This window comes from Prionailurus bengalensis, chromosome C1, assembly GCF_016509475.1.
Source record: "Prionailurus bengalensis isolate Pbe53 chromosome C1, Fcat_Pben_1.1_paternal_pri, whole genome shotgun sequence".
In the NCBI taxonomy this organism is placed as follows: domain Eukaryota; kingdom Metazoa; phylum Chordata; class Mammalia; order Carnivora; family Felidae; genus Prionailurus; species Prionailurus bengalensis.
This window is the reverse complement of record NC_057345.1, coordinates 154,614,553-154,637,472: the sequence shown is the minus strand read 5'-3', so window position 1 is coordinate 154,637,472 and position 22,920 is coordinate 154,614,553. Positions and strand designations below refer to the sequence as shown.

General features: G+C 35.3%; 1 protein-coding gene across 11 annotated transcripts in view; it reads left to right on the top strand.

The window, feature by feature from the left end:
* The window catches only part of COBLL1 (cordon-bleu WH2 repeat protein like 1), a 172,198-nt gene that overhangs the window by 116,890 nt on the left and 32,388 nt on the right, over positions 1 to 22,920 (top strand). For 7 of the 11 annotated variants that reach the window (XM_043576926.1, XM_043576920.1, XM_043576918.1 and 4 more), the window contains 5 exons: positions 3,746 to 3,947; positions 5,539 to 5,767; positions 6,561 to 6,599; positions 11,016 to 11,113; positions 11,226 to 11,462. In XM_043576926.1, coding sequence (XP_043432861.1) covers positions 3,746 to 3,947; positions 5,539 to 5,767; positions 6,561 to 6,599; positions 11,016 to 11,113; positions 11,226 to 11,462 — 805 coding nt within the window. The remainder of the gene's footprint in view (positions 1 to 3,745; positions 3,948 to 5,538; positions 5,768 to 6,560; positions 6,600 to 11,015; positions 11,114 to 11,225; positions 11,463 to 22,920) is intronic. The other 4 variants (XM_043576922.1, XM_043576921.1, XM_043576928.1 and 1 more) reach the window with 1 other exon arrangement.

Genomic DNA, 22,920 nt, shown 5'->3' with positions numbered 1-22,920 from the left:
TGAACAGTACTGATCTAGAACATAAGCTACATGGAGATGGATTTCTTTTCTGTCACCTCCCCTCGCCCAGAGTAATATCCCCATATTTATATATCTGTCCACGTGGCATTTACTTTAGTGTAAGGCATAAAACGGGTATATAACTTTTTTTTTTTAATCAGATGGCTAGTCTTTTTTCCCAAATACCATTTGTTGAAAATTCAGTTCTTTCCCCCCAAATTTGGAATACCATTATCATATGCAGTCTTAAATTCCCTTCTGCATTTGCATCTGTTATAGAACTTTCTGGTCTGTTGCATTTTTATCCGTCTGGAAATAGGAATATTTTCAAGACAAAATTGGCTCCTGGAATTCTTGAATAAAGAATTAAATGGAATTCTAGAATGAGAGAATAGTGATAAAGAAGTTCTGAGATTTTTAGTTGCCTTTCAAAGACATTTTTATTAGAAAATATTTAGGCAGTGTTCAGTTTAAAAGTCATGACATAGATCTAGTTAGCATGCAGCCTTTTTGCCATGAAATCTGATATAGTGTGCAAAGATTGTAGATGACCAAACTGAGGGAATAGGCCATTATTATAATATTCTTGGCCCATTATGTGCTTCATTTATTAAATTAGAAAACTAATGTCACAGATAAAAATACAATACTTTATTAAGTCATATTAGCAAGGTTAAATAAGTGTATATAAAAAGTATTAAATTCTTACCTTTTAAAAATGGAAAATATAGTTTTCCTTAAATGTTTATATTTTTGTACATAGGATGAAAATGGTGGCACTAATAAATATTTTTATCTTGTTAACTTTTGCATATTTCTGGAAGAGATTCTAAAGAACTGTACATTTAAGAAGTAAAAAAATGTTTAAAGTGTAAGCTTCAGTGTTTTTGCATTTGTTACATGGCACATTTATATATACAGAGAGAAATATAATCTGAACATATGATCATTTATTCATAGACAGTAGTGGACAGCTCTCCATTTTGGTTGAATGTGAAATTTCGTTTCTCTCCCAGCTTTACTGGAATTATATTGTATTTACCTAGACATTACCTGATCCTTTTTAACTTTATTTACTATCAGGGAAAGGAGATACCGTTTCCAAGTCAAGAATAGGTATGTAGCATTAAATTGCTCTCAAGATAGTAGTATGTTACCAAAAAATAAACTTGAATAATACCATTAGCTAGTCTTCCTGTGGATGAAATTTAATATATCCTACTCATTGCCAAAATTTGGGCAATTATAGACAAATTTATATATGGAATATATATTTATATATTCTATATATATTAGATAGCTCAAGAGGACATAAAATTCCTAAGTTTATTATTGTGGAATCATCTAATAAAGGCCTAGGGAACATATTTTAAGGACTGAAATATATTCCAGAGAACATTTTTTTTTTTTTAATTTAGGGAGAGACTTAGAGTTTTTATTCATTTTCTTTATATATGTATAGTGGGGTGCTACTTGTATATGGGAAAGGAAAAGGGATGTGAACGATTGGGCAATAGCCACAGGAGGTAAGGGTGAGGTAGGGGAATGAACACAGGAGATGGTTTGAGAATCTATGTAAAATGCTTAACCTCAAGACCACACATTGCGGACAACTAACCCTCTTCCAGGAGGAGACTGCCTCTGTGGAAAAACTGAAGGAGAGTGGAGATGAGGTGCATATGAAAACAGATGTACAAAATTTAAAATGTCAGACTGAATGGTGAGACTCCTAGCCTCATTTCCCTGTCAAGTTCTTGAAAGCCAGTACCCAGGTTCATATCTAGTCAAGAAATTGGAGAGCTTTTTATTGACATTTATATTTCCCCATGGAAAAAAAAAAATAATTGGCCACCTAATTACCATCAAATGAAGCCCATCAACCTATACCTAATCCATGAAAATAGGCCTTTACAGAGTGTTTTAGTGCCTCAGTCTTCAATATGAACTAACAGCTTAAGATCCTCCAGACATTTGAGGAAATCACATAATACAAAAGATCTTCAGTATTCTTTCCTTGAGGGCTGCTAATTAAGAAAGACTCAGAGACCACATTGTTCTATTGTTGGTGTGAATGGAAACACAATCTGTGTTAACAACTGGAGTCTGTGGTAAGGGAAGCAAAAACTTGGGAGGTGTCTTTGCTGTCAAATTGGATGTGCAGTTTCCTATAGAAGCAGGTTTTATATTATCAGTAATATGTAACACTTAATCACCATTTGAAATTATGCATTTACGTGGTTACTTTCTAATTGTTTCAGCACAAGTGCCCATAACATTTTTCTGTCAAGGGCCAGGTAGGAAATATGTTAGGCTTTGTGGGCCATCTGTTTCTATAACATCAACTCAAATCTGACTTTGTAACACACAAGCAGCCCTAGATATTATGTAAACAAGTGAGCATGGTTGTGTTCCAATAAAATTTTATTTACAAAAATAGTCTGTGGGCCCACTTTGACCTGCAGACTATAGTTTGCTGACACTTTGTCTAGTCTATTTAGTAGTGTAGATCTGTGAGAGCAGATATACTGTTAACACTTTTATTGTGTCTCCAGGGCCTAGAATATATTAAATATTATTTGAATGAATTAAGAAATCTGTACTATACACTTCTTTAGAATTTTGTGGGCTTCTTCATGTAGATACTCATTGTGCTTTCTAAAGCCCAAAGGGTGGTGGTAGTGGTCTGTCCTTCCTTCCTACCGTCCTTCCTTCCATCCTTTGTTCCTTCCTTCCTTCCCTCCCTCCCTCCTTGCTTCTTTCCTTCCTTCTTTCCTTCCTTCTTTCCTTCCTTCTTTCCTTCCTTCTTTCCTTCCTTCTTTCCTTCCTTCCTTCCTTCCTTCCTTCCTTCCTTCCTTCCTTCCTTCCTTCCTTCCTTCCTTCCTTCCTTCCTAAGTGAGCTCTTTGTGCAACATGGGGCTTGAAGTCATGACCCCAAATCAGTAGTCACATGCTTTACTCACTGAGACAGCCAAGCACCCTGGGATGGTTGTGGTTCCTAATGGCTTCGTTTTTATGAGCTCTTTGGAGCACAACCAGTTCATAAGCAAAAGACTGCTGGTATTCAAAATAATATTGTGAAGGAGCATCTAGCAAGGTACTCTTGGGTAAGGAAAGGATTTCTCTTCTCTTAAAATGTATAATATGATGACAACTTGGCAGATAAAAAATATACGTAATTTTTAAAAAAAAAATTTTTTTTTCAACGTTTATTTATTTTTGGGACAGAGAGAGACAGAGCATGAACGGGCGAGGGGCAGAGAGAGAGGGAGACACAGAATCGGAAACAGGCTCCAGGCTCTGAGCCATCAGCCCAGAGCCCGACGCGGGGCTCGAACTCACGGACCGCAAGATCGTGACCTGGCTGAAGTCGGATGCTTAACCGACTGCGCCACCCAGGCGCCCCCCCAAAAAAATATACGTAATTTTTAAACCAGCACTAGGACCCAAGCTCTCTTGAATATTAATCAGGATTTTTTTAACTATTATAATTTTGTCCACTTAAATATCTTATAGTTAGAGAGATGCTTGGAGTCCAGGCATACACTTCCTGCAGGTATACACCTCCTCCAGGTACACACCTCCTGCAGTGGGGGAAAAAAAGTTCCTTTTACACATACTCTTTTATAGCCTTGTTTTATCTACTGAAAACAAGGCCCTAAGAAAAATGCTAGGGATAATAATAACTTTAACATTTAATGAAATTGTTTTATGGACTTATGAGATCAGTATTATTTTTGTTTTACAGTAAACCTATGATGGACTTGTTGATATTCCTCTGTGCACAGTATCACTTAAACCCATCAAGTTACACAATTGATCTGCAGTCAGCTGAAAATAACCCCATTAAATTTAAGCCAAACACACCAATAGGAATGTTGGAGGTGGAGAAAGTCATTTTAAAGCCAAAAGTTTTGGATAAGAAAAAACCTACACCTATAATACCAGAGGTAAGAACATCACTGTAGATTTTGATGTCTTCTGGCAAAAATACTAAATTGATTTTTGAGTCATTAACTGAAGGTTGTATTTATTTCAAATGAAATAAAAATGGACTTTCTGTTTAAATTTGATGTGAGCATGGCTATCTTGTTTGCCTAGGCCACTTTATTTAGGATTCATTTAGTTATTGATCGTTGGATTAACTAGAATTTGAGGAATACTTTAGATTTTAGATGCTCTAAGGTGATCTCTAGAACCATATCAGAATCTGACAATTATAAATTATCTACATTTTAACTAACTTTTTCAAAAAGAGGAAGGTTTTAGAATCTTTTAATGAAAATTTATTTAAGAATTAAAATATTTTTTGGCTTCTTTGTACTTGGTAAGTGGTGGTTTTACTTATTCTAAATTGTTAATTTGAGCTATATAATGACTCAGTTTTCTGTATTATATGAATTTTAAGCAGAATTTTTTTTTTGCTCTCAAAAATTTTTAACCATGATGATTCTAACAATTCTTCTTTGTTTACAAAATTGTTCTGTTTCTATAAGCAATAGGGATAGAATTTTTTGAGTTTCAAGAACTATTTTTTCATTAGGAACATCAACCATTTTAACTTCGGGGAATATATAAAAGTCTATATATTAAATTCATAGTTTATTTACATATGACTTGAGTGTATATATTCTCACATTTTCTTCATATTGTTATGTAGCTTTTTATTAAAAATTTAAGAATTCCTTTACAGTATTAAAACATTTGTATTCTATAAAATATTAACATTAAGAATTAATTAGGACATTGGACTATTTTCCATCTAGATACGTATGTATCTAGGTGGAAATATTTGTGCTATAGCATGGGATTATACATTGTGTTATAGTTTAATGAATACATGTTAAGCTTTGAGAATCTACAAACTGTAGATTTAGCATGGTAACATGTTTCTGAATTCCATTTATATACAGGAATAAATTCAGTTATATTAAAATGATATGTTTAGAATCTTTTCAATAATTTTAATTATAACTAGATATCTAAATTGTCAAATAATAGTGACAACAGGTAATCACAATAGCTAATGTTTATTTGTTGATAATTTATGTGCCAGACCTATGCTAAGCTTTTTATATGGATTATCTCATTTATCTTATTTCCAATAGAGAAGTACAAAATTCTATATTTTAACCCAAATACCACTTTTTTCATCCAAACAACTGGCAAACCACTAGATAAATATTCTTCAGCTGAAACATAAAATAGAACATGTGCAACTCTTTATTATTATGGGTGTTTGCTCACTTATAAACATGTTAGGGAACAAAACAAAATATCAATAGTATTTTATGTTCCCTCTTGAATGTAAAACCAACTTATACCTTACAAGGCCTATGAATTTAATCTAGGTTATTTAATAAACAAATTATTTTTAAGAATATGCTTCAGGACAAAAAAAACAATTTTACACCAAAATAGAAAATTACTGTTTATTGTAAGACTATATAATTGTAGATTATCTCTTTATTATAGATATCATTGTGGAATGTTTTAGTAAATAAATTATGGTAATAACTATGGAATTATTCTGTGTTTCAGAAAACTGTGAGAGTCGTGATCAATTTTAAGAAAACGCAGAAGACGATAGTGAGAGTTAGCCCACATGCACCACTTCAAGAACTTGCCCCCATTATATGCAGCAAATGTGAGTTTGATCCACTGCATACACTGTTGTTGAAGGATTATCAATCTCAGGAGCCCCTTGATTTGACAAAATCTCTTAATGACCTGGGACTAAGAGAATTATATGCCATGGATGTCAGCAGAGGTAAGGAAGACTCTTTGTTTTATACACTTGACAGGAGTTTCGTGTAAGCGCATGTATTGTGTTTGTGAATAGAGTTTCTGAAGTTCATAATAACAAGTTCATGGATCCTGTAAATAGAGGTCAATACATGTCATTGGTAATAAGAGAAAATGTAATAAAATTTAACTTGATTTCATTTTTTGAAATTAGAACAAAAACTTATCTTTCTTCTTTGTGATTCACATTTTACACTTTTTCATCAACCTATGAATAGTTTTTGGTGGGATTTAACTTAATTCTTTGTGGCTTTGAGATTTAAACAGAAAATAAAAATTTACATTTAAATTCATTGTTGTTTTAATCAAGTGTGAATTACTGTAGACTCACCATGGTTTTGCCTGAGTCTTAATTACCATTCAAATTTATAAGTTTCTGGAAAGATTTTTTTTCTAGGTTCTCCCAAAATCAACTGGCTTATAAAAAATCTAACTCCAAAACTTTTCTAAATAAAAATAACTGGCAGTGTTAATCTGTAGAAATAATTTAACGTATTAAAATTTGGAGACCTTAGGTTATGTTGGTTTCTATGCTAATAGATAAATGCAAGCTTATTTATTCAACATGTGTTTCACAGGAAATAAAAGTTTAGTGAAGGATGATTACTTACATCCCCTGTGCGTGGAGCACTTCAAATTTCATCCTCAAATTGTGGATTTATATAATCCATAGACAGCTATTTCAACTCAGTGGTGTTTTATACTTGAACAAACATCTTTACAGTCAATTTACCCTCTTTTACCCCCTCCTTCTGTAGCCACTTCTGTTACTGCCTCCAATAAGTCATCTTTACAAGGTAAGACATATGAATCAGTAGAAAAAAATTATAACATGAAATCTCTATTTTTATTGGATAAATTAAAAATAAGCTTCTAATTTACCTGTTTTCTTAACATTACTAATGTGTACATTCTGTAAGAAAACTTTTGGCTCTCATTTCCTGAAAATTAAGAACCCCCCCCAACCTTTGATTTCTGAAATTAATATAATAATTACATTCAATAACTGCTTAAAAATTAATATCATCCTAAGAATGTGAGAAACATATTTTTGACTCTCATATAAGAAAAAACGATTTTTCTGGTTTATTTATTAAGTTCAATTGGTGATAGTTTTGTGGTACCAAGAAAGGATCTCAGATTATTTACATTATAACCAGGGTATATTCATTATTGAAAATTTTTGCAGTGTTAAATTGTGAATATTCTATAATAACATGGAAAATACTTATGCTAAAATTAGCTTTTAAAGCATTTAAATGAGTTTAATACAGTATGTAAAAAAATTTTTACATGAAATTTCTGAAATGAAGTACATAAAAAATTTTAATACTGGTTACCTTTTGGTAGGGCTATGGGTAATTTTTTTCAACCTTTTCTTTATAGTGCAGAATTTTATAATGGGAATGTATTACTTTCATAGAGGGAAACTTTATTAAAAATTAGCCTATAATAATAAAGTCTGGAAGCCTTTTTCCTCCATTAAAAAAGAATAGACTCAGATAATTTATTACTATAATAATTACCACTCTACTGAAAAAAAAAAAGAAACCTAATAAACGTATTACAAAAAATAAGAAACTTAATAAAAGAAACTTAAGAAACATTATGTGTTATTGGAATCTTCTTTCTTTACCACTTTCAATTTTCCTATAGCACAGTAAGCCTCTCAGTCCCAAGAATTAGTCTATATAAGTAATGTTGTGATTCTTTGTTATTAGTGGCTATCATAAAGACTACGCTAATCAAAGGAGCTGAAAACTGTTATGATCATAAAGCATACATTGGCTAATAATCAGGGGATAGGCATTTAAATTCTGAAACTGCATTAGCTGTCAAACTCATTTAGCAAGTTGATAGGGTGAATAGCTTTTTATCTGTCGGGATCTCACCTTCCACTTCTATAATAATAGATTGGGGGAAAAAATGGGCTTTTTTCCAGTAGCAACATCCTAGTACTTAAACATAGCTTTCGCTTCTACCTTAGCCATTCTCTACATACACAACCCAAAGCAAATTCCATAGTCTTGTTGCCTCATTTTGGAGGTGTTTAATGCATTGGTTTGTGATATCCCTTCCAAGCCCAGAAAATATGTGGTTTATTCAGGGTATTAAAAGTTGTGAATTTAACCTTAAGAGATTGGACTAGGAAAATTAAGAAAGCTCATTTTACAGTGTCACAATCCACAAGATCAACAGAAATGCTCTAAATGCCTCTGCCTGCTAATTTTGTCTGATATTATCAGAAGTCTTAGAACTTTGTATGCAGTTATTTAGAGTCTCTCTTCTGGAAACAGGAAACTACAGTGTTTTTGAGTTGTTTTTTCTAAGTAAGCTGAAGCCCTTGTGTTTCTTAGTGTTTAACTCTGACTCGTGGTGATCTCTTCCATAGAGCTGTAAGAGAAGACTTAGGTTAAGTAGTATGGAGAATGGCAAAGTGCCTAGAAATTGCTTTAAGAAATAATTTGGTTATATTGATTGCACTGTACCACCATGTGAATTTTCTATCTACTGTTCCACCTCAATTTAATTGTATGTCTACATTCAATTAGCAGAAAAGTCTATCTTAAGATGAAATAGCATTTCTAAAAAAAAAAAGGAAAAGTCAAAGGTATTATACATATCTTTGAATAGATACTAGATTCTGCTTCCTTTTCTTTACATTCTCTAACTTAGAAAAAGGACTCAGAATGATAATTTGTGATACCTACCTCACTGGATTGTTATAGGAAAGAAATTAGGCATGTGAAAAATCTGTAACCGTAAAGTGCTATCCATTCATTATTAGTATTGTCAGTAAACTCATTGTACAGAGCATACTACTTAATGTTTCAAGCATCAGATTTATGAAGTTTGCATTTGAGAAATATAGTTCTCCTTTAATGTGTTATTGAGGCATATTGGATTAATATATTTATTGTCATTAACTATGTCTGCTTTCTTGGAGTGGCCCCTATTTTGTCATAATTTATTTTTAAACATCTTTTTTATTTTTTTTTAATGTTTATTTTGGGGGAGAGAGAGACAGAGTGTAAGTGGGGGGGGGGGGGCAGAGAGAGAGGGAGACACAGAATCTGAAGGAGACAAGGAATCTGTGTGCCCTGAGCCTGACGTGGGGCTCGAACCACTAACCATGAGATCATGCATGACCTGAGCCAAACTTGGACACTCAACTGACTGAACCACCCAGGTGCCCCCTTAAACATATCTTTTAAATAAAAAGACTATGCATTTAGTCCTAAGAAAGAGGTATGTATTTAAGATTTAAATGTATTTAAGACTATACATTTACCTCTAAGTCGTGGTTTAGACCATTTCAATATATAGTACTGTGTCTCAAATGTCACTGAAATTATATTGTGATTTACCATAAAATGCATATGTGCTCCTTAGTAGAAATGTTTTTTAAAACTGACAGATTCCCCATTCCATGTTTTTCTCTCTCTCTCTCTCTCTTTTTTTAATTTGCAAGTCATTTGTTGAAGAAACCAGGTCTTCTGTTTTCTTGAGTTTCCCACATTCAGAATTTTGCTGATTGCATCCTCTGGTGCAATTAAACATGCGTCTTGGTCATCTCTATTTCCTGTACATTGACTATTAAAACTAGAGACTTGATCAGATTTGGGTGAGATATTTTCAGCAAGAATACCTCATAGGTGGTATTATGTACTTTCATCAGCAGCCACATAATAGCGAGTCACATGTATGTATGTATGTTGTCTCTGTACCCAATGTGGGACTCAAACTCAGGACCACAATATCAAGAGTTGCATGCTCTACCGACTAAGCCAGACAGGTGCCCTGCAAGTTAACCATTTTTGATGTTAGCCATCAATAATCATTGCTTAAATCTTGACTAGGAGTTGGAAAATAATCATGATCTGCAAATATTCCTTTAGTTATTAATTGAGATGAGATATTTCTGAAACAGCAAATTTCCCCATATCAGCTTGTCTACCTGGGTAGAATTGATTCAGAAGAGGCATGAAAAAAAGTGTGACTCTTTTCCTTCATCAGTTTTTAACATAACAGACTGGTTCCTTAGCAGTACCCAAAGGTAAACAGCGAGGATGTTATTTTCTTCAGTATCATTATAAATGCATGGAATTAAACGTATGCAAAATGTTTCAATTTATTGAGTTATTCGTATGATGCCCAAGTTGTCCTGACTTTGGTCAGTAAAAACCATGTCAGATTGGTTCCTGTACCCTTTTAAAATGACCCCCTTTGACTCTGATTTCTTTCTGTCTACTATGACTAGATATTCCAGACTAATGTTTACAATCCTTGATATCACAAAGAATCAACCATTTGTATGCAGTTGTGGTCCTCTTTTAGTGGGAAATGGTATTTAGAGACTATCTGGGCCAGGGTTCCTCAGCACTACTAGATTTGTCATTGTTTGTAGACCTTTTTAGTTGACATTAGGAAATACTTTTTGGAAAAATGGAATGTTAATATGCAATCATGAGGGTGGACATTTACCATTCTGATTAAAATGTGGTTTCTTAATTTTGGCTCTATTGACATTTGGGCCCGGATAACCCTTTGTTATTGGGAGGCTGTCCTGTGCATTGTAGTGTGCTCAGCATCACTGGCCTCTACCCAGTAGATGCTGGTAGCACGTTCTCCTGCCCTACCTCAGTTGTGACAACTAAAATTGTCCCCATACATTATCCAGTGTTCTTGGGGGACAGGAGTGGGGAAACTTGCCCCTTCATTGAGAACCATCAGATTAAAGAAATAATGTTTTGAAACACTTAATAAAGTAATAATGAATCATGTTTTGGAGAATACAGTATTTCATAACTGTTTAGCTCTGAGATAAAATAAAAATTCAAACTGTATGATAACAGCTTCATATCTCATTTAATTCAAAGTGTCCATTTTACTTCTGAGATGTTGGTAATTGTGCATAGAACACAGACTCTGAGTCACAAAGAATTGAGTTTATGTCCTAGCTCTGTCATTTCTTGATTGTTGGCCCCAAGTATGTATGTTTGTTTCTCTAATCTTCAGATTGCTCTTCTCTGGAATAGGAACAATAATACTAAATTTACATGTTGCTTTGAGAATTGAATAAGCAGAGTGCATGGTTCGTAGTCAATCATAATTAGTAGCTTTTATCACTTGATAAGCTTTTCAAGGGAAAACTTGGAGGTGAACATATACAACTCCATGTACAAAAGTAAGAGCCTTCTCTTCTATTTTAGAATCCTGCCAAATATCACAAAACCTAGACATTATGAAGGAGAAAGACAATAAAGGTTTTTTCAGCTTTTTTCAACGCAGTAAGAAAAAGCGGGAACAGGTAAAAATTTTCTTATGCCATGTTTTCTAAGATTCTTCTCATCTGTTTTTTAATTGCATGTGCTTTTTATCTTGAAATTACCTAAAGATTTTGCCTTTTCATTCTTTGTCAGACTGCAAGTGCTCCTGCAACTCCTCTAGTAAGTAAGCATCGCCCGGCTTTTACTAGGTCCAATACCATTTCCAAACCGTACATTTCAAACACGCTGCCATCGGATGCGCCCAAGAAGAGGCGGGCTCCACTGCCTCCAATGCCAGGGTCTCAGAGCGCCCCGCAGGACCTTGCTCACATCCAGGAGAGGCCAGCTTCTTGTGTAGTGAAATCCTTGAGTGTGGATGAAACAGATAAGGTGCGTAATTTTGTTTTGTGTTTTTAGGATGGGGCAGGGAGCCATCTATTTTTCCTCTTACTTGTCCTTTTCCACCTCATCTACTAATAAGGTCACTAAGTTACTAATATGTGATAAGATGAATAACATGTTATTAGTAACATTGGCCCTAGGAAGAGATTATGTACAGTTCTGTGATGCTGTAAAGAATAAATGTGTCAATTTTAAGTAGCTTTCATATTCAGGCAAATAAATCATCCATAAACTTTAAAGTCCTGACTAACTAAGGCCCAACCAGAGGCGCTTGCTGAATGCATGTATTGGGAATGCAAATACTTATTTTTGAACTTTTTTTTTTTTTTTTTTTTAAATAGCAACAAGACCTTTATGTGGCATTCGTGGGTTTGTAACTAGATGTATCTTCTTGACCTGACTCTGGGATTCTCTTGGGGAATTCCTGATACTTTTTTGGTAGATAGACACTTTATAGTTAAAAAAATAAAAATTAGGGGCGCCTGGGTGGCGCAGTCGGTTAAGCGTCCGACTTCAGCCAGGTCACGATCTCGCGGTCCGTGGGTTCAAGCCCCGCGTCAGGCTCTGGGCTGATGGCTCAGAGCCTGGAGCCTGCTTCCGATTCTGTGTCTCCCTCTCTCTCTGCCCCTCCCCCGTTCATGCTCTGTCTCTCTCTGTCCCAAAAATAAATAAACGTTGAAAAATAAATAAATAAATAAATAAATAAATAAATACATACATACATACATACATACATAAATAAAAATTAAAAAGTGTCTTTTTATAGAGAATATATTTCAGTTCTTTTCTATACTCTTTATGTTCAAAGCAGTGTTCTAGGTGTGTCTTTGCTTCTGTTTACTCCCACATTTTTCTGCAATATGTGGTTTTCCTGCAAACTACTTTTCATAGCTGTAAAATATGTACATTCCTTGCTTTATTCATGTGGACTGTAAATGAAGTTTTAAGCAAAGGGGATTGAACATGAGACTGTATATTTTGTTGCTTGTAATCAGACGAACGATTTAAGTAACCTTGAGAGCAAATTTTATGTTGAGATATATGAGACACTGAGAAGTTTTCCTATATCTACTTGAAGGGTTTTATTTCCCCTTGGAAGTTTAGTAAACTCAATGGTTAGGTAAATTAACACTTCCCAACCAACTAATAAACATTTCTATGCTTTCTTAACTTTAAAAATTTTAACCATATTTTTTAATTGTAATTTATAAACTAAATGCCTTTAGAATGTAAATAGAGATCAGGGTAGAAATGAAGCAAAAAATGCTTAAATTCAGTAGCTCTTTAGAAAATCATCTATTCAGCTGTCTTCTTATTTCTATGAAGATTTTCTTATCTAATGTCTGTGGTAAAAAAAAAATCTCACCTTAGGAATCAGGAGGATAGTTATTTTTTCAAATGATAAAATCATTTGCTACAAAGTTTTGCAAAGTAACTGCTAGGTAATTGGGTGAAGTGTTACGGAAGAGGTGATTTTTGGGTTCAGGATTAACATCTGTGTGGGTGTGCCTTAGTCAGGCAAGAGGAACCACATTCAAAGATGTGGGAATGTGAAGGCGATGGCCTGCCCGGGCATGAACAAGAAGCAGAGATTGAAACCGAGTGAGATAAGCAGAGGCAAAGTCAGTGTCCCCAAAGACTGCATTTTGTGGTTGTAACTCCTCTGCATTTCTTCATAGTAAGTCATTTAAAACGTAGCACTTTTAGGATTGTTTTAAAATTTTAATTATCATAGAACTATACTACAAGGGTATAAATTATTATACTTTTGAGTAGTTACCGATGTCTGTCTTTTTCTTTGTGTAGAAATAAATCTTAGCCCTGCTCACAAATCTTTATTCCAAATGACCTCATCCATTCTCTTCCAGTAAACTTCCTTGTGTTTGGATCCTGTAGAGGCCTACATTGTCTTTCTAATAGTCTGCCTCTCAACATTCTAGACTGTGCTTCCAGTGGCCTCACCAAAAGCCATTTCTTTTGATTCTCACCCTCTGGTCTTTGACCAGTTGATGATCCCATGTTAAGTAATTTTTTTTTCTTTCTTTCTTTTTTTTGGTATGTTGCCTTTGGCAGACTGGACATCTTTATATAATTTTCTAATTATTTTTTCTTTTGATCTGGACATCTGGGGAGTTCTTTGATGTATTGTTCAGTATGACCCAGAATTATTTGTTTCTCCCTAGAGAAGCTGAAGAACCATTTTTTATTTATTCATTACAAAAATTCTTAACAATTATGCCGTGGTTCGGGATGTGTGTGTGTGTGTGTGTGTGTGTGTGTGTGTGCGCGCGCACACACACACACACAATCATGCCTTCCTAAGCATCTCAGCATTTATTTCCTTTATTTCACCATATTTGATGTGCTAAATCACCCCGTGGTCTTGATTTTTTCTCTTTTTCTTGGTCCTAATTCTCTTTTTATATTTCACCTCTATTTCTTACCACCACTTCCTTTACCCATTTTCTAAATTTGGAGGTACCTGAATTTATGGTCTTCACCTATATTTACCATACTCTTTCAAAGAAAACGTGTTCTTTGTTGAGTTCTCAACTGCAGTGTTTGAATAGTGTCCCCTCAAAAGATATGTCCAAGTCAAGGCTCTAGAAATAAGATCATGGTGGACCTAGTCTGGGCCCAATTCCTATGACTCGTGTTCTTATAAGAGAGGAGACACATGCACAGAGACAAAAAAGGAGAAGGTCATGCGATAATGCAGACCAAGACTGTTGTTATGCTGCCATAAGCCAAGGAAAGCCAGAAGCTGGAAGAGGCAAGGAAGGATTCTCCCCTAGTACTTTCAGAGAGAGAGATGGTCCTGCCGACAGCTTGATTTCAGACTTCTGGCCTCCAGAACTGTGAAGGAATACATTTCTGTTGTGTTTAGCTCCTCAGTCATGGTAAATTGTTACAGCAGCCCTGGGAAATGAACACATCAACTCTGAGATTCCAGTCCCAGTATTTTCTTCAGTTGCAGATTGAACTCACGGTTGTTTCTTCACTCATCACTACCTGGAAATCAGCATATTGGAGATAAAGGTTGTTTTTGTTCTCCCAGATTTAAAAGCTCAGGATCATTTTTGATGTTTTGTTTTGTTTTGTTTTGTTTTGTTTTTCCCTTTTCTTTTCACATCCAATTAGTGAGCCCTTCATTCAGTCTCCCTTCCTTATCTTTCCTTGTCCCTTTCTTTCATTCCTTCTCCTGAAGTCATGCCTTAGAAAAATTCAGGGTGCAGGGGTGCCTGGGTGACTCAGTTGGTTAAGCATCTGACTTCAGCTCAGGTCATGATCTTATGGTTCGTGGGTTCAAGCCCCATGCTGGGCTCTGTGCTGACAACTCAGAGCCTGGTGCCTGCATCAGATTCTGTGTTTCTCTCTCTCTGCCCCTCTCCTGCTCATGCTCTGTCTCTGTCTTTTTTAAAAATAGTTAAACGTTAAAAAAATTTATTGAAAAAAGTGAGAGAGAGAGAGAGAGAAAGAAGTCCAGGGTGCAGAGTAAGGAGAAGACCAGTACTTTAACATGTTTTCTTAGTTCAGAAACTTTGATAACTGGCTGTTATTTTCTAGGCATTCAAGGCCCTCTACAAACCAAACACAATTTGGGGGAGAGGGCAGTTCTACTTTTGTTTCTTTTCAGTTTTGTTGGAGTATAATCGACAGAGCAAATTACAAGATAATTTAAAGTGTACATTGTGGTGAATTGAAATACATACACATTGTGAAAGAATTCCTACCATTTACTTAATTAACACATCCATCACCTCACATATTTTTTTTTATAAGAATACTTAATTTCTATTCTCTTAATGAATTCTGATTATATCATACAGTATTAACCATAGTCACCCTTATTTACATTAGATCTGCAGACCTTATTCTTCTAATAGCTGAAAGTTTGTCCCCTTTTACCAACCTCTCCTGATTTTTTTCTCAGTCAACCTTTTTTTACTCTTTCTGTCTTTTAGATTCCCCATATAAATGATGCCATCCATTGTTTGTCTTTCTCTCTTGCTTATTTCACTTAATGTAATACCCTCAGGGTCCATCCGTGTTGTTGCAAATGGCAGGCTTCCTTCTTTCCCTAATACTCCATTGTATGTATGTACTGCGTATCTATTTATCCATACATGAACACTTAGGTTGTTCCCATATTATGACCGTTGTGAATAATGCTGCAGTAAACATGAGACTGCAGGTATATTGTTGATACCATTTTCATTTCCTTTAGATACATATGCAGAAATGGGACTGCTGGATCATATGCTAGTTCTATTTTTAATTATTAAAAACATCCTCTGTACTGCTTTCCATAGTGGCTATACCATTTTACTTTTCCACCAAGAGTGCACAAGGGTTCCCCTTTTCCACATCCTTGCCAGCACAGATCTCTTCTTGATGACAGCCATTTTAGGAGAGATGAGGTGATATTTCATTGTGGTTTTGAGTTGTGCTTCCCTGATTATAAGTGATGTTGAGCACCTTTTCATGTACCTGTTGGCCATTTGTATATTTTCCTCAAGAAAATGTGTATTCAGTTCCCCTTCCCATTTTCAAATTGCATTGTTTATTGTTTTTGCAAACGAGTTGCATGAGTTTTTATATATTTTGGATATTAACCCCACATCAGATATTTGGTTTACAAACATTTTTCCCATTTCCATAGGTTGCCTTTTCACTGTGTTGATGGTGTCCTTTGCTGTGCAGAAATGCAGTTTTGTTTTAAACTTTAATTCCTCATCATTTCCAGTATGCTTTTAACTCTAACCGTAAGATTTGACTCATTGCTTGTGCAGAAGCCTATTTCCTATTCTTTTAGCATAGTGTTCTCTTCTTCATTCCTATTTATCGATTCAAATTATACCTGTGGTTTCACTCATTTCATAGAGAATTTTCTAAAGATTCCAGAAGGGTGACCTTACTTTCTCTGAATTTGTCTCTCCTGTGAATTTTTATTTTGTCTTCATTTATATATATGCATAGGTTGTATATTTAAATGATACATATTTCTAAAGATAAAAAGGAGAATGGAGTGAAGATTCTCCTTCCTTACCCTGCCCTCAGCCAAATTCTTCTGCCTGGAGGCAACCACTGATAACAGTTTCTTGTGTATCCTTCCAGACATGACCTATTCATATTCAAGCCAATATTTGTGCTGCACATGATTTTTTTTCTAGTCATACACTGCATGCACTGTGTTACACCTCACTTTTTAGTAGTGAATGATATATCTTGGAAATCCTTATTAATACATAACGGCCTTCCTCTTTTTAAAGGCTGCGTAATATTCCATTGGTGGCCATAACACAATATGGGGTAAGTGCCGCATCTTCTGAAGATAAACGTTAGTGTTGTATTATTGTTTAAAGTTTATAGCATTGTTAGTTTTTCCCTTTTCCTCTTCACAACAGAAGGGCAAGAATTGTGTTCCCCAGCAAAATATTGTAACATAATAGGTGTTTTAAGAGAATTAATAAGTAACCTTTAATTTGAACTTTCATATAGCCAAGTGTGGTATATACAATGAGAATTACTGTGACACAGACTATCACAAAATTTTATTATTTCATGTATACATATGGTAAATTTTCAAAAGTACTTGGATAATTTAAAAATTGCTTAAATTTACTTTTAGAGTAATTGGCCCAGTAATTCCTGGTTTCTGAACCTTGTACAGAAAAGCTGGAATTTTGGCAAGGTTGTATTGAAAGCTTAAGGACTGAGAACAAAAATTTAGTGTACGTTACATTGGGCATAAAAATAAATTGATCCCAAATTGAAATTGTATAGCCAGATGCAAATATTCGGGCAATTTAACATTTTGCTTATTTTACTGCTTATTTTAAATTGCTTTTTAGAGTTTATTTATTTATTTATTTTTGAGAGAGAAAGATGCAGAGAGAGAGTGTGCACACACGGGGGTAGGGGCAGAGGGAGAGAGAGACAGAGACAGAGAGAGAGAGAGAGAGAGAGAGAGAGAGAGAGAGAAAGAGAGAATCCCAAGCAGGCTCCGTGCTGTCGGCGAAGAGCCAGATGCAGGGCTCAAACTCATGAACTGTGAGATCATGACCTGAGCTGAAATCAGGAGTCAGACGCTTAACTGACAGCCACCCACATGCCCTTTTACTGCTCATTTTAAATCTAAAATAAAAAAGTCATATTACTACAGACATTTTATATCTATTTTAATTTAGTTTTAAATTTGAAACTTTAAAAAGGCATTGTTTTTGATGATTGAAAGTAATAGCAGGCTGTGAAAAAAATACCTGGAAAAAATTATTTTCCTTTTTTTTTTTAAATATACTGGCTTCCATATAACACCCACCATTCATCCCTACAAGTGCCCTCCTCAATGCCCATCACCCATTTTCCCCTCTCCCCCACCCCCCATCAACTCTCAGTTCTCAGTTTTTAAGAGTCTTTTATGGTTTGCCTCCCTCCCTCTCTGTTTGTAACTATTTTTTCCCCTTCCCTTCCCCCATGGTCTTCTGTTAAGTTTCTCAAGATCCACATATGAGTGAAAACATGTGATATATTTCTCTGACTGACTTATTTCACTTAGCTTAATTCCTTCCAGTTCCATCCACGTTGCTGCAACTGGCAGGATTTCATTCTTTCTCATTGCCAAGTAGTATTCCATTGTATATATAAACCACATCTTCTTTATCCATTCATCAGTTGATGGACATTTAGGCTCTTTCCATAATTTGGCTATTGTTGAAAGCACTGCTATAAACATTGGGGTACACGTGTCCCAGTGCATCCCCAGCACTCCTGTATCCCTTGGGTAAATTCCTAGTAGTGCTATTGCTGGGTCATAGGGTAGATCTATTTTTAATTTTTTGAGGAACCTCCACACTGTTTTCCAGTGTGGCTGCACCAGTTTGCATTCCCACCAACGGTGCAAGAGGGTTCCCGTTTCTCCACATCCTTGCCAGCATCTATAGTTTCCTGATCTGTTCATTTTAGCCACTCTGACCGGTGTGAGGTGGTATCTCAGTGTGGCTTTGATTTGTACTGGAAAAAATTATTTTCAAATCCCTGAAGAATTTTGGATATATTCTTATCCTGTAATTTTTATTGTTTAGGAATCAGAATAGACCACAAGGGTGCGCTGTTTAACAGACCTATAACGTTCTCATTTTTACACATTTTTCCCCCAAAGCATCCTTTAATAAAGTAGAAAGAAATTATTGGAAATAGTTACCTTCTATTAGAAATAGCAAATACATACTTTTGTGAAGTGCAAGCAAATAGAACTAGAGATAAATAAGAATAATACATGACAAAGTGATTTGTAATTAACAGTTTTATTCATTTTGAGCTTTCATTTCATGTTAGCCTTATTTTAAGTAGTCGATCTTATGTTTGCCTTAGGTTTATGGATAAGTCAGTCTACTTGTAGCTTGGAAAAAAATTTTCCCCTCACATCTATTTCATGCTTTTTGGCTGTCAGCATTTAATAATTTGTCTCATTTCTCTAAAGCATTTCTCAATACTGGCAAATTAAAGTATTGGATAGTGATTTTGGAGCTTAAACTGAAACTCTTCACATAAAAGGCTGTTGATTTTCTAAGCTAATTTTGGCAACTGATTGTACAGTTTACAAAGAGGATTCAGTGAAGAGCCAAGTTAGTAAAATAGTTTATCCTAACCTATTTCTTGGAACATTTTTGCAACTACAATTAGTTTATCCACATAAAGAATATATCTTAAAGAAGAGATAGTTTACTGTCATTGCTACAGTGTGTTTTTTCATGTCCCTAAATTTCTTTGTACTCTTTTTCATTTCAAACCTTGCATCATTTTCCTTATAAAAGGTGAACATACTGTCTTCTATGGAAGTGTTCATTTGCAGAGGAAAACTACCCAATTAGAAATGTTTGAGCAGTTTTTCTCAGATCTTTTTGGATATTTTGTGAATAAAGATTTGAAAGGCTATTTTTGCAACAACATATGTAATGGTAGCCTCCTGCTGTTGTTTACCTAAACCGTATCTCACGTATTACTGTATAAATGTGTATGGTTATTTACAATAAGATAACATGTATATAGTTATTTATATAGATTGTCATTTATTTCACACATGACAAAAGTTAGAAATGCAATGACATTTACTTAAATTGAAAATGACTTACAATTCTGAGACTGAAAGTAAGTGCAAGGGTGTCTGGGTGGCTCAGTTAAGCATCTGACTCCTGATTTCAGCTCAGGTCATGACCTCACAGTTCATGAGTTTGAGCCCCGCATCAGGCTCTGTGCTGGCAGCATGGAGCCTGCTTAGGATTCTCTGTCCCCCTCTCTCTCTGCCCTTTCCCTCTCACACTCTCAGTCTCTCTCAAAACAAATAAATAAACTTTAAATTTAAAACGTTCAGAAATCCAGTATCTGCACCATGTTCTCTGACCAAGTTTCTGTGGAAAGCACACTTAAAAAAATCTGTGGCCAAAGGACGTCTTAATATTGTTGACAAATTAGCCATTTAAAGAGTATTTTACATTTAAAGAAGGGAAAGAAGAGTTGGACACCATTCGTGGACAGTCTTGGCCCACAGAAGCCACAGAAACTTTTGGGGAATTCTTTAATTTTGCACATTTGGTATGGTTTTATTACCCTTTGGAGTTAATGTGGGCACTGCAGTCAAGCAGCTTTTCCCAGGCTACCAGAATGGCACCTCATTTTCGTTAGGATATTGGCTTTTGGCTGGAAGCACAATAAAGAATTATCTTGATTGAACTGTTCATTTGGTCCCATTTTGCATTCTGGTGCAGACAAACACTCAGATATTGAGAAATGGAAATACTTTGTCATCCAGTATTATGCAACTGAAATTTAATACTGAGAGTGTTCATTTTTTAACAGATGATTTGTTTTTAAGAAATGCTTGCCATTCATCTTCTGGTCAATTTTGCCTCTTAATATTTATCATGGTTTATAAGTAGGTAAGATGATAGATTATCGTATGTTTATAAAATGTACAAGTACATATTCGGTCTTAGTGTCACTAAATGAGGCTTTTTGTTGTTGTTTTTTTTAACGTTTATTTATTTTTGAGAGAGAGACAGAGACAGCACGAGTGGGAGGGAACATAGAGAGAGGGAGACACAGAATCCGAAGCAGGACTCAGGCTCCGAGCCTTCAGCACAGAGCCCGATGCAGTGCTCGAACTCACAAACAGTGAGATCATGACCTGAGCCAAAGTCGGACGCTCAACTGACTGAGCCACCCAGGAGTCCCTTTGCTCAATGAGTTTTAATCCTAGTTGTTTTATGCAGAGTCATTAAGGTTGTTGTAACAGAGCATGTCCTTATAATCTTTAAGAAATACATCTTTTTGTTATTTTGTCCAGGTTATCATGCAACATTTGATTTTCCCCGCCACTTTCCACTTGTATTTATTATATAGAAAAAGAACCACACACACACAGTTCTACAATTGCTTAGGAACAGTGGTTGCCATGGCATTTTTAGTTTGATATACAGGATACAGCTGTCTGTATTTCCAAAAATATGACTTGTTTCATTCAGTAGAGAAATGCACCAGTGGGATATAATTGAATATAATGTTTCCCCTTCTAAGGCTTTCCCATATATAAATATACTTTGTCCTGGTAGTTTTAATCAGATTTTCAAAGGGTCATAATCACAATAGCAAAATTAGTGATTAATGCTTATGTAGCACTTACTAATGTTTCAAACAAGGTACCAAAACACATTACTCACTTAATGCTCTCGAAAATCCTCTGAGCCATTACTTTTTAAGTTTCTACAAGCTTTACCTCTGACCCAAATGTAAATAACTGTGCTCATGATAAAGTTGTTAAAATTTAAAGAATAATACTATTCAAAGAACAATAGGTCATTTATGGAATTAGTGTGACTTTCTCTCTCTTATCTATTAGTACACAAAAGTTGTGCCCCTCTGAAGTGCATACCGAATTAATAAAATATTTAAAATAATCAGCGTCAGGAATCTTCTTTACAAGTTCTGGTTGTATGCAGCTCACTTGGACTTTCTACCACTATGATATTTGTGACCTCATGGGGAAGAAAATGCCTTTCTCTGTACCAGAGACCAGAGCAGAGAGAAGAAGGCCTCTTTTCTTGGAGCCATTGGTGGTAAAACAGCAGAGACCCTTGGATAATGCCTGCCATACAGTCATGGCTCCCTTTCTGGGATGAAGTGAGTTGATCCCAGTTTGCTCCCCTGATTACTGCTTCACCTTGGTGGGGGCCCTAAACTCAGTTAATCTATACGTGTTTACTACTCTCCTACCCTGCCCCTGCACTCCCTTCTTTGTTCTCATCACTGACCATGGAGAACCTTGATTATCACCATCCTCTGTCCTTTTAACTTTATCCTGAGGTCTGCTTTCTCCTGATTCATCTTCTCTTTTTTCATCTGAGATGTATTACTGAGTTAGGCCCTTCTCTTTGGGCATTTAAGAAATGTCATTAGGAAGGGATTACCGCTAATAAGGTTTGGTTATATGATATCTCAAAGTATTATAGGGTTGATGAAATGAAAGCACAGGTTGCCTCAGGGAGAGAAATTTAAAAACCTTGCAAGGGTATAACCCAGGTTGTAAAATATGTGTGTGTGTGTGTGTGTGTGTGTGTGTGTGTGTGTTCTGATCTCATTGGAGAAGGGCTAGAAAGGAAATCTTTTGTGGTAGCAGAAGCCCCAGTCTGTTTTGACAGATAGTCTTGGATCTACCAGTAGGTCTTTTATATTCTTCTTTGTTGTCATTTTTCTCATTGTCTTCTTTGTCGTCTACCTATAAGAACAAGCCATTGAACTTTGTGGCTTGGGCTTTTCCTCAGTACAATAAGATTTTGTGACTAAATTTACACAAGTCTCTTCCAACTCCAGTATAATCAAATTATTCTTTTGTTGTCTTTCAAAATTGGCCTTTAACAGATGAAAATGCTTTGTTATGTGGGTTTTTGGTTTGATTAGTGTTAACCATATAGCGATGCCTAGTCCTAGTATTTCTTCTTTGAGGATTTTTGAAACCCTGAAGTACAATAACAAAATAAAACGTTGATTAACTGACATCTTTCTCCCTGAACTCCTGACTGTAATACAAAGTCGACACAAGTGCTTTGGGCATCAATAAAAAGAGGTAGAGGACGCAAAGTTTTAGGAAGATATGCTCAGGTTAATGCGTTTGTTAACCAGAGGAGACAGATGTTATCATTGAATAATACTGAGTTTAAATCTAGACCATTTTGAGAGAAATCCACTGGCAAGTTTGGCCACTCAGAATCCTCTCAAGGGATTGTAATTCTAGTAACCAAACAAGTACAAGTTACAAGTGGTCATGGTATTTAGACACCTCTAGGTGGAATCCAGCTCTAATCTCATTACTTGCTGTCATCGAATTTATTTCAGCAAATTGATGGGAACACCTTAAAAATTGGCAGAATAGATGACTGCTTACAAGGTG